This window comes from Portunus trituberculatus, chromosome 44, assembly GCF_017591435.1.
Source record: "Portunus trituberculatus isolate SZX2019 chromosome 44, ASM1759143v1, whole genome shotgun sequence".
Taxonomy (NCBI): domain Eukaryota; kingdom Metazoa; phylum Arthropoda; class Malacostraca; order Decapoda; family Portunidae; genus Portunus; species Portunus trituberculatus.
In genome coordinates, this window is record NC_059298.1 from 773,404 (window position 1) to 785,000 (window position 11,597).

General features: G+C 47.0%; 1 protein-coding gene across 1 annotated transcript in view; it reads left to right on the forward strand.

Annotated features, from left to right (window-relative positions):
* The first annotated feature begins 3,793 nt into the window (after positions 1–3,793).
* Positions 3,794–11,597, forward strand: part of LOC123519074 — a 119,082-nt gene continuing 111,278 nt past the window's right edge. The window contains exons 1-2 of the mRNA XM_045280260.1: positions 3,794–4,130; positions 7,368–7,476. Of these exons, the coding sequence (XP_045136195.1) occupies positions 3,794–4,130; positions 7,368–7,476 (446 nt within the window). The remainder of the gene's footprint in view (positions 4,131–7,367; positions 7,477–11,597) is intronic.

An 11,597-nucleotide genomic window follows, 5' to 3' on the forward strand; every position in this document is an offset into this window, starting at 1 on the left:
GAGAGAGAGAGAGAGAGAGAGAGAGAGAGAGAGAGAGAGAGAGAGAGAGAGAGAGAGAGAGAGAGAGAGAGAGAGAGAGAGAGAGAGAGAGAGAGAGAGAGAGAGAGAGAAATACGACATAACTATGAATATTCACCTTTGAACATGGCAAACATGAACCATCACCACCACCACCACCACCACTTCTACAACTGCCAGGAACTTTCTTTGTGTGTCCTCTCCTCTATTGACTTCTTGTAAATTTAGTATAAATACCGTTACACACACACACACACACACACACACACACACACACACACACACACACACACACACACACACCGCCTTTGATGATCTTTGTCAACATGAGCCTCGCCGGGAAGGTAATTGAAAGGGGGCATAGTAAAAAGGAAAAAAAAAAAGACAGCAAGATACAATTTGATCGTTATCGAGGTAATGACAGGAGACGCCACTCACCCCGACGTCGATATCAGCTCAGCCGCCACACAGGACGAGTCGCCCCCCATCCCGCCCCGCGCCGCCCCCTCTCCTCTTAGGCTCGATTATAGACGAGTATATCAGCCTGACGAACGCCTAATGCCAGCCCGGGCGAGGAGACTGAGGCCCGGCCGTGTGTGTTTATTACGTAGCATCGCCGCGTTACTCACCGCCGCCGCCGCCGCCGCCGCCACTGCCGCCGCCGCCGTTACCACATGGGAACTGGCCCGGCTTTTACTTTTATGGGATTTATATTCGCTATTTCTTACCTTGTCTATGGAGAGTTTGGCAGCAGACGAGCGAGGAGTCTGTAATATCTAGACGCCGACACAGCAACTCTCTTACTTCTCTAACCTTAGTGCGCGCGCACACACACACACACACACACACACACACGACTTCCATTCCGCCACAAGCAGTACTGCCGCTCGGCTTTGATAAGTAAATTGCACCTTGAGAAATGTAACTACCTATTTAGACATTAAACCAAGGTGGGGTGGACGGAAAACCATCTTCACGCAACGCCGGGGGACGGACTCGGGAGGGGGGAGAGGGGAGAGAGGAGAAGGGGAGAAGGGGGAAGGGAGGAAGGGTGCAGAGGGACGTGGACAGCTGAACGAAATGTTGTTTGGACTTGGTTGTGTTGTTCGCTACAGGCAAAGCTAAAGAATATTGAACGTTACTTGAAGCTGGTGTAAAATCGAAGTCATTCGGTTTATTCCTTTGTTCTTTAGTTGCCTTTACGTTGAATCTAAACAGGATTTTGGGCCACAGTAAGTTTGGAGATGATTCTTCTAAATAGTTGTAATAACTATTTTTCGTACCCATGCATCATGAAGACTCCTGGGCGTGGCGCATCCAGCAAGATAATGTATGCTGACGTATCGCTCATTGATACAGATTATGCGGAGCTCAAGCACGCCGACTTTGGGGCCAGTTCTTTTGGCTGCCTCACACAGACTGTTAGGACCACACCTCCTCCCGCCTCCTGTCCTTCCCTCTTCCGTGTCTTCTTTCTGTCTGCTCCCATCTCTCTCTCTCTCTCTCTCTCTCTCTCTCTCTCTCTCTCTCTCTCTCTCTCTCTCTCTCTCTCTTTGCCTCTTTTCCTGTGTCCTGTCTCTTCTTCAGTGTCAACTCAGACTTGTCTTTTCTCCCTTAACGCATCATCTTAGTGTCAGTATTGCCAGACGTGCGGAGGGCCTCACGTGGGGACATTGTAATAAGTAATTAGTACATACAGACTTGTTTTCCCATTGTGACATAAGACCATCAAGTAGCGGCTGATGCAGTAACTATATTCGCACCCACCGTCCCTTTCCCCCCTCCCCCCAGCTCGTAACCCAGCCGCCACCAACACTGACCGGAGGAGGATAATCAGGAGGTTCAGCAAAGCGATCGAGAGACAAGGATTGATTTCGTCGTGGGTGGTGCGCCGTCTCAGACCAGGGCAGACCAACCCTACATTACCGCCGTCCACACGACCCCGCGGACCCTCCCACCAGCGAAGGGAGCCCAGCTAGGTGGGGCAGGGGTGAGCGAACAGAAAATATTAGTAAAGATTTTTGTGTTCTGACGACGAAAGTATATATGCAATACGGAAGATTCCTGTGATTCACGAACACAGCGCGGAGTAAGGGTCGGGGGCTGGCGCAAGACTAGATGGGAGAGGTGTGCTGTTCAGACTGTTGTGAAGGTGCAAGGCTCAGGGATAGAGAGAGAAAAATCAGATAAATCCAGTTGGGAGGGATGACCGAAGGATGGAAGACAGACAAGAGGATGATATCATTGGCAGCATCGTCTCGTTGCCTCACCAAAGGGATAAGACTTGCAGATGAAACATTTAGCTGCAGTCTATGGTTTCCTTTGAACTACTGAAGGAAGGCTAACTCACTCCTCCCGACCAATTCCCTTCTGGATACTTGCCTGCTTCCTTACTGCAGGATTTACTTTGTTTGCCTTAGTAATCTGAGGAGTGGTGTTGCCTGAAGCCAGGACACAGATAGGACACTGCCGCTTCCCGACAACCCACGGTAGAGCTTGTGATACATTAACTCGTGACAAAGACTCGATGAGTCACTCAAGCTGTGAGACGTGGGAGATGAAGGCGCGGGCCACCACGGAGGCTTCCTTGATTGGAAAGACAGGGAAGGGAAGGGAGCACGAAGAGAGGATTGACGTCCTATAGGCTGCCTCCCTTATCTGGCGTGGCCGGCACTTCAGGCCCGCCAGGGATTCAACAGGTTTATCAAAGAACTGGTAAGATTGCAAAATTACTCAATTATATATAATCTGCCGTGGAATGTTCCTTGGGGAAAATTGCTCAATTGCAAAGATTGGAGAGCACTGAGTTGCTGCCACCGACGTCACCGCCACGCCAAGGCGGTGCCCGAGCTATCCGACTGTCGTGGGCAGCACTGCATCCCCGTGGGCGGAAACTCTTCATAAGCCACCGAAACGTGTACTCACAGATGATGCGTCCTGGGCCGTGCCGCTGATCCTTATCTTTCTTTGCTTTCTGTCACGCCAAAGTTTCCCGCAGTGTTTCTCTCGGACAGCACGATGCCAGAACCCTTTTGTCTCAACAGAAGTGGCTCAGGTTAATATTAGAAGTAATCTTTGGCTTTTCCTGTCTAAATGAGCTTCCATCATTTTCTCACCATTTGCTTTGCAGTCCTGACGCCATTTAAGTAACTTTCGGCGACTAGTGCTGCAGATGGTGCAACTGTCTCTAGCGAGTGTCTTCTCTACTTCATTCGCTTGTCTTTCCTTCCATTCCTCTCCCACGCGCGCCTGCCTATAACACCATCCTTCTTCTCTCCCTCTCTCACTTCATGATTTACCTCCATGCCTCATTCACCGTTTCTCTATTCCTTCACACCCCTCCCCATTAATTAGCAGCACCGCCCTGTCATCCTTCCCTCACTTTCCCAGACAACTCGCCTGCCCCTCCATCCTCTCCTCCTCCACCTCGCCGTCTCTAAATACTCATCACCACCACAAGGTCTCCCCTTTCTCTCCCTCCACCTCTCCTTCCTCCCTAACCCCTCCCAAGGCTTCCTACGCTTCCCTCCTCCACTAACCACCCGACGGTAACCACAAAGCCTCATCCTCCCGCCGCTAATGCCTGACGACATATAGACATTTGTCTCCTTCTTCAGCCCTAAAATTAGCTGTGCCGTCTCTGTAGTCCGGCATTAGCGACGCTTCTGCCGCCATTTCATCTCGCTTCGTACCAGATTCTAGAGACTTTGATACTGTCTTTAGGTAATTTTAGATGTTTTACTCATTTCCTTTCCCGTCACGTTTTATCCTTGAGATGCCGTTGTTACCTGAGGAAGGATTTAGCGGGGGAAGTCGTGATGTGGACAGGAGTACGTGGGAGGGAAGGGAAAGCGGCGGGGGAGTATATACCAACCACCAGGGAGGCACTGCGGTAGGGGGTGACGAAGGGCTGGTTTATGCCCTTGTGGAGCTAAATGATTCCGTCCGCCCCGCCCCGCCCCGCCCCTCCCTATCCCGCCCCGTCTCGCCGCTACTGCCGCATCAATATACTCTGGAAACAAGATATGACAAGGTAATGGAGGTGGCGGCAGCCGAGCAGTACTGGCGGAACCTGGCAAGCTGCAAGGAGAAGGAACCTCGGAGTGACGAAAGCATGTTTAGCGCTCCCTCCTGAAGAGAGATGAGCTTTGACGGCGCTCCTTCTCCCTTCCCCCTCTTCCCCCACCCACTTTCATACGAACAAAAGAATAGTATTGCATTTTTTTTATGTTTTTACGTTTTTTTTTTTCTCTCTCTTTTAGTACTTTTTCTCAGTTTATTCCGTTGTGCACCTTCGCATCTCGCTCGCTGAAAGAAACAAAACTAAGAGAGAAAATGAAGATGGTTCATAAATTTCCACTTCTCTCGCTCGTTCTTTTTGCCGCCCTGGTGACCTCATAGGCATTCATATCCTCTTATCGTCACAGGAACATTGGCTCATTTCAGATTTATGATACCTCAATGAATTTTCTTTAATAACTATGCCTCAACTTTCCTCCTTTTTCTTCCCGCCACCCCAACCAACTCATCACCTTCTCTCTCTCTCTCTCTCTCTCTCTCTCTCTCTCTCTCTCTCTCTCTCTCTCTCTCTCTCTCTCCACCCCCTGTCTCACATTTACACAGTTTGTCCTCCTCTCCATATTTTACTCCTCCATCTTTCACTGTTCTTCCCTTTCCTCTATTCTCTAACTCTTAATTACCCTCCCCCTTCCCCTCCCTTCTCTCACCTCTACACAGCCTGTCCCTCTCCCTTTCCCTACACTGCCCCTTCGCCTGCTCTTCCTTCCCTACATTCCTGGAAGGTCAGTTCGGGGTTAGAGGCGGGTGCGGGTCTGCATAATTGGTCATAATAGTGAGTGGTAGGCTTACGTGGCGCTACCTGGCTTGTTAGCGAGAGAGAGAGAGAGAGAGAGAGAGAGAGAGAGAGAGAGAGAGAGAGAGAGAGAGAGAGAGAGAGAGAGAGAGAGAGAGAGAGAGAGAGAGAGTGATTGTGCGTGCGTGTATGTGCGTGTGCGTGCGTGCGTGCATGTTAGCTTTCAATAAAGAATACTTACACGGTCGGAGAGGAAATTTGTGATAAAGTTGCAGAGAGAAGTATACAAACTGTAGCTTTTAACCACTTGATTATTTCCTTCACGTGTGTTTCGCCCGTGGTACAGTGGAACCATGCAGGCTTTGGGATATGAGGGGTCTCCAAATGCATGGGTTCGAATCCTGTCCACGGTCCGAGTGTAGGTTGGGCTTCCTCACTCTGGGCAAGAGTTTCCTAGCGGGTGGGCTTTGAGATAGGAGGTACCCCAAAAAAGTATCCCCTTTAGCCCAGAAATTCCCGTGAAAATCCCATATGGTATAAATGGCATAAATGAACAACACTGAACCTTGTGTGAAGAATAAGAAAAATCAGTGCACTATCAAACCCGTGGTCTTTCCTACACTGGCCACGAAATATGAACTCCTACTTTACGTTCCCTTTAGTGTTAATCTGCAACAAATGTTTGAATAAAATATGAAGCTTATAAACATTTTTTTTTTTATTCATACCCTGTGGGCTTTTCACGGGAATTTCTGGGCTAAAGGCGATACGTTTTGGGGTACCTCCTATCTCAAAGCCCACCCGCTAGGGAAACAATTGCCCTGAGTCATATGTTATCGCATAAAAGTCACGATCTAATATTATTTTTAAGCTTAATGTATGTGAAATAAATATGATACAGAAGACAAGTACGGTATAAGCTTTGCCAATTATGTAGATGATGGGAAAGCTTATAGCATACTTGACTTCTATATCATGCTTATTTCAATGCTTTCTTTTTATAATTGACCTATTCAAATATGTCTTCGTGACGTGAGTATTAGTTCTTATGCATGGTTTTTCCTTACCATTCCTTACCATACTTGTCTTCTACATCATATTTATTTTATTGCTTTCTTCTTATAATCATCCTATTCAAATATGCAACTTTGTAAAACTGTTTGACGTGAGTATTAGCTCGTATGCTTGATTTTTTTTCCAAGCAATTTGTCTCAAAGTATACCTCATTTCCATATATTGGGTTCATTGAACTCGGGTTTAGTATCACCTGTGCATACTCGTATATCAAATTCATTACTATCACTGTTTTAGTAAATATCCATCTGCGTCTTACTTCCCCCTCGTTCAAAACTGTCGCTCACTGCGTTGTTGCTATTGCCCTATCCTTATTACTGCTTACAGTACTTTATCTTTCTATTCATTCCTTTCTATCTTTCGTCGCCTTTCATTCTCCCGTAACCTCATTTTTCCCTTCACTTCCCTTCACCTTCTTCCCAAGAAGAAATATATGTCGCAAAATGTCAGCTCAAGACATTTTTGATAAGTAGATATCATTGGGCACAACTCGTGACGCATACTAAGCGCCACCTCCTTCCTCAACCCCACATTATGCCAACCTCCCCATCCCCACTCGCTTCTTGTTTCTACATTCCTCATGCCATCACCCTTCCCTACCTCATACCCTAGCAGCAGTAGCAGCAGCAACGGCAGCAGCAGCAACAACAACATTAGCAGCCGCAGCAGCAACAACAGCAGCAGCAGCAGCAACAGCAGCAGCAGCAGCAGTAGTAGTAATAGTAGTGGTCGTAGTAAGAGTAGTAATACTAGTAGTAGTAGTAGTAGTAATAATAATAATAATAATAATAGTACACCACAAAATTCGGTCATTTTGAGCTCTGAGCCCTCTATAGGTTAAATGGCTGGCTGAGTGACTACCAGACTCACAACACACACACACACACACACACACACACACACGTTAATAGTAATAGCACTGTTATCATCTTTCATCTCCATTTCATCCTTCTCAGTATTGGTGGGATGATTAAACACAGTGTGCGTTCAGCCAGGGCAACATTACGGTGATGGAGCGAAAAGTGATGGATGAATACACTGGGAAAGGTGACACCAGTACTCTCTTTTTCATCTCACTAGTCGGCAGGTCATTTGTCCCGTGACGTGATGAATGTTAGGTGTAAATTACAGGGTCTGGCGTCATTATTTCAGAGGTTGAGATGTCTGTTAATGGTGGTGTCCGTCCTACTGCTGCTTCTCTGCTTGTTTGTGTCCTGATTTATTTTCTGTGAGTGTATGTTCTTCGCTGGTTACTGAAGGGTGAGTGTGAAGATTGGTGGTACTGGTGCTTGCTGTAGGTTCAGTGATTGTTTGTGTGTGTGTGTGTGTGTGTGTGTGTGTGTGTGTGTGTGTGTGTGTGTGTGTGAAAGCGCGGGCAACAGTTGAATTTCGTTTTCTATATGGTGCATTTGTGTCCATCAGTGAGCAGTGAGCAGTGATCAGCGCAGTGTGTTTTGGTCAGTGAAGTGTGAAGGTGTGTCGGTTTTTAGACTCAAACTATTTCCTCCAAGACGCATTCGAGGCGAGGCTGTGCAGTATCTGAAAGGTGCAGGAACTCACAGGACTTTGCAGTGAGTATAACAGTCATTGTGTGATGTACGTAAATATAACAAAACTTTATTTTGGAGGTAAATTAGTTGGCGAGTGTTTGATGGCGGAGTCAACATGAGTCGAGCCACACTTGTACTGCTGTGTTTGCCGGTGTGTTCTTGTCTTTACTGTTTAAATGTAACTCAATGCACTGAGGAAGGACTGAGCGTGGCCAAGCTGTTTGTACAATGCAGACAACAGGAAAAACAGAGGCTGTGCACGCATTATTGGAACGCGGCGATGAGTGGCTTCGTGTAAGAGAATGAAACCTCACTGACTTCGCTATAATGTCATTATTTAAAGCTGGAAGGAAAAGAATAAACAATTATTTCTATCAAATATAATAGTACACTCCTGACTTCTGTCCTACGTCCCGCTCAGTGTTGTCAGTCTTCCAATGATGTTGACTCATACATTGTTGACTCACCGCTTCGAAACTTTGTCCAGCGTGATTTATGTCTTCTCGAGATACCGATTACCACTCATTGTCTTGGTATGAATATGAATAACATTTAATGAAGTATTATACGTATTTATGGAATGATATCAACAAAAAATGTATAAATCTCGCTGTAAACGAACAAGTATTCGAAACATTTCTTACTCCGGCTGACATATTATATCCTTGTCATTATCAACCTTTTAAGCTGAAAATCACGCGTAAAATAGAGGGACCAGTGACGTGTGGCGTATCCTACCTGGCGTCACACACACACACACACACACACACACACACACACACACACACACACACACACACACACACACACACACACACACAGAAGGGCACGGGATGGAAGGCATGATTGTGCTCGTTATTTATTTGAAGGAATAAAAAAAAGGTGCGGCGAGACCTGAGGGCTGATTGTTGCTTCTGGACCAATCAGCGGTGCGTGAGTCTGTGTCGGGGCTGCCTTGGTTATTCTCAGTCCTCATGTTCACTGGGCCGATATAATGCTTGGGTTGTCTCCTTCACAGTATAGTCTTCCTTGAGAATGGCATCGGGTCTGTTCAAGCCAAGCCAACAGAATGCACACCAGTTACACTTTCTGATAAAGAATTTAGTAAAAGCACACCAGCGCGCCGGAAGAATGTCATTTCGTACAAAGACAGCGCACGCCATCATGGGACCAACTCGATTTCAGTGTAATACAAAAAAAAAACAGCGGTGTGCTTTGGGTCCCGCTCGCAGCATTGTGGTCAACCTCTAATGTACCGATGTGCTCTGAATGTAAACGATGCTAAATTGAAACTTGTACAAGGAAAAAGATAGAAAAAAAAAAAACATAATAGTAATGTTAACGGAACAGGTAAGGTAAGAAAAACCACTCATTTATATCTTCATACTTACAGAACGTCACTTGTTATTGCTCATTGATTTTGTATACATTGTTACTTTTCATTGTTTCGGCATGAACGATGATCACAGAACTGAGCAGCATTCCGCCAGTGAAGCTCTGGTCAAGGGAATCATGCTGACTAATACAGTTCTTTATGTAATACCGCTTATAAAGTCTTCATTTCGAGGCACCACACACACACACACACACACACACACACTCTCTCTCTCTCTCTCTCTCTCTCTCTCTCTCTCTCTCTCTCTCTCTCTCTCTCTCTCTCTCTCTCTCTCTCTCTCTCTCTCTCTCTCTCTCTCTCTCTCTCTCTCTCCATAAACGTTATATTACCAACTGTCTCATGCAAAGAAAGAGATGAGGATGGATTATAACAAATGACCGATTCCATCATTCTTTGCCATTAACCTCCTCATTTCCCTTCACCACCTTTCACACCGTTGCATTTCCGCCTCTTCCTCCTCCTCCTCCTCCTCCTCCTCCTCCTCCTCCTCCTCCTCCTCCTCTCTACCACCACCACTACCACTACTACTCTTACCACTACCTCCTCCTCTTCCTCCTCCTGGTCCCAACACGGCGCAGCGTCAGAGTAGTGAAGATCTATTGTAGGAGGTAATCTCGTATACACTCACACAAGGTCAGCCTCTACACAGCTTCTCTTGCAGTATCGTACATTTCCCTCCCTTCCTCCCTTCCTCCCTCTCTCCCTCCCTCCCTCCCTCCCTCCCTCCTTCTTCCCTATTATTCCCGGACACACTCACTCTATTATTCTTTCCCTTCCTCACCATACCTTACCTTAGCGCCTCTCTCCCCTCTCTCCCCACCCCACCCCTAGCCGTTCCTTCCCTCCCTTCCCCTCCCCCGAAAACTCAGCCACACATCATCTCCAAAGGTAGACAGAGAAACCAATCCGGTTCCATAAATCTTGTGTAGCTTAACATAAATTTATTCACACGAAGCAATGTGAAACGTGAGCAGACTTACGATCCATCTCGCCCCGGTGCTCCGTCTTCCTTCCTTCTCTTTTTTTTCCTCTCTCTCCTTTTTTTTTTTTTTTTGTTTCTCGTCCCTGTTTGCGTGTGTGTATATTTTTTTCTTCTCCCTCATTCTCTCTCCGCGTCTGTCTCTCTCTCTCTTTCTCCTCTCTCTGCTCAGACAGGTTAAAAAAATGCGGATGTCTAGTAATGGAAGGTTAATCATGCTTGTTATGTGTGTTAGAATTATAATTTGTTACGGACGGCTGCCGGCTGAGAGGACCTGAGGCTGTGAGGCTGAGGCTGTCAGAAGGTGCTGGGGTGGCTTTACCTGGTGTGGCCTTAGACACTACTGTTGCTGACCTGAGCTACGCCGGGGATTCTTGTGCTTCCTAAAACTCCTCGCACTCCCTAGTCTCTCTCTCTCTCTCTCTTCCTTTCTACCTGATGCCTCTTGAAGTACTTTGTTATTTTGCGAGTCCCGTCTCATAACTTTCCCTTGTTCTTTCTTAGCCATCCTTAAAACATAAATAATTTTCTTATCCCGTGGGTTTCGCATGAATTACCCCGCGAGTCCCGTCTCAGAACTCCCCATTATCCTTCCTTATCCAGCCTTAAAACATACAGGATTTCCTTATCCCACAATTTACGTCTAACTCACTCTTATATCATTTGCTTACGCTTCCTTATACTATCTTGACACACAAGTTAGTTGCTTTGCGTCACTTGTACATTTCGCTTATTTTACCTTCTTATTTTCCTTTTCCTTCCTTTACAACGCACATTACTCACATTTCGCGTCAGATATCACATACCTTCCTGTACCGTGCACCTTTCTCTCCTCCCTCCTTCCTTCCGTCTACTTTTGTGCCTCTCTCCTACTCTTCTAGAAGTCTTCCTTATCCTTCCCTCTGTATCCAAACTTTATAACACACAGAGAGCACTTCGTTATACCCCGGCTGATACATCGTGCACTTCACTTCACCTCACCTCACCTCACCACTCCTTCCTCCTTCCTCCAATTGATGGGTTGCTCTCCTAGACTTCCCCTTTATCCTTCCTTTCCTATCCAAACTTTATAACACAGAGAGCACTTCGTTATATCCCGGCAGATACATCGTGCACTTCACTTCACCTCACCTCACCTCACCACTCCTTCCTCCTTCCTCCAATTGATGGGTTGCTCTCCTAGACTTCCCCTTTATCCTTCCCTCAGTATCCAAACTTTATAACAGAGAGCACTTCGTTATTTCCCCGTCAGATATAACGTACCCAGCAGTACCGTACGACTCACCCTCATCCCTGGCCTCTCCTCCCTCCCTGCCGGACCCGCGTACAGGCAGCACGACAAGGTAATTATGCCATACTCTTGACTTTTATTAAGCAAGAATATTCATGGGATCTGGCAGAGGGAGGACGTGGCCGAGGGAGGGAGGGGCGCGGGCGTGACCTTGGCCGGACGAAACTCTTGAATTAATCTGAGTGTGCGGGTGTACCGAGTGATGGATGGGCCGGGCACCTGTAATTTTGACGTAATGTACACGATGGCTTCCCTGACACCTGCTTCCTGACGTGCACCACGACGCCCGCCAGACTGCGGGGTAGGCACGGACAGAGAGAGAGAGAGAGAGAGAGAGAGAGAGAGAGAGAGAGAGAGAGAGGAGGAGAGGGTGGCAGACTGACGGACGGACAGATAGACAAAGAGACGGACGGACGGATGCACGGACAGACGGACAGACAGAAAGACAGAAAGGCAGACAAATAAACGGACAGAGA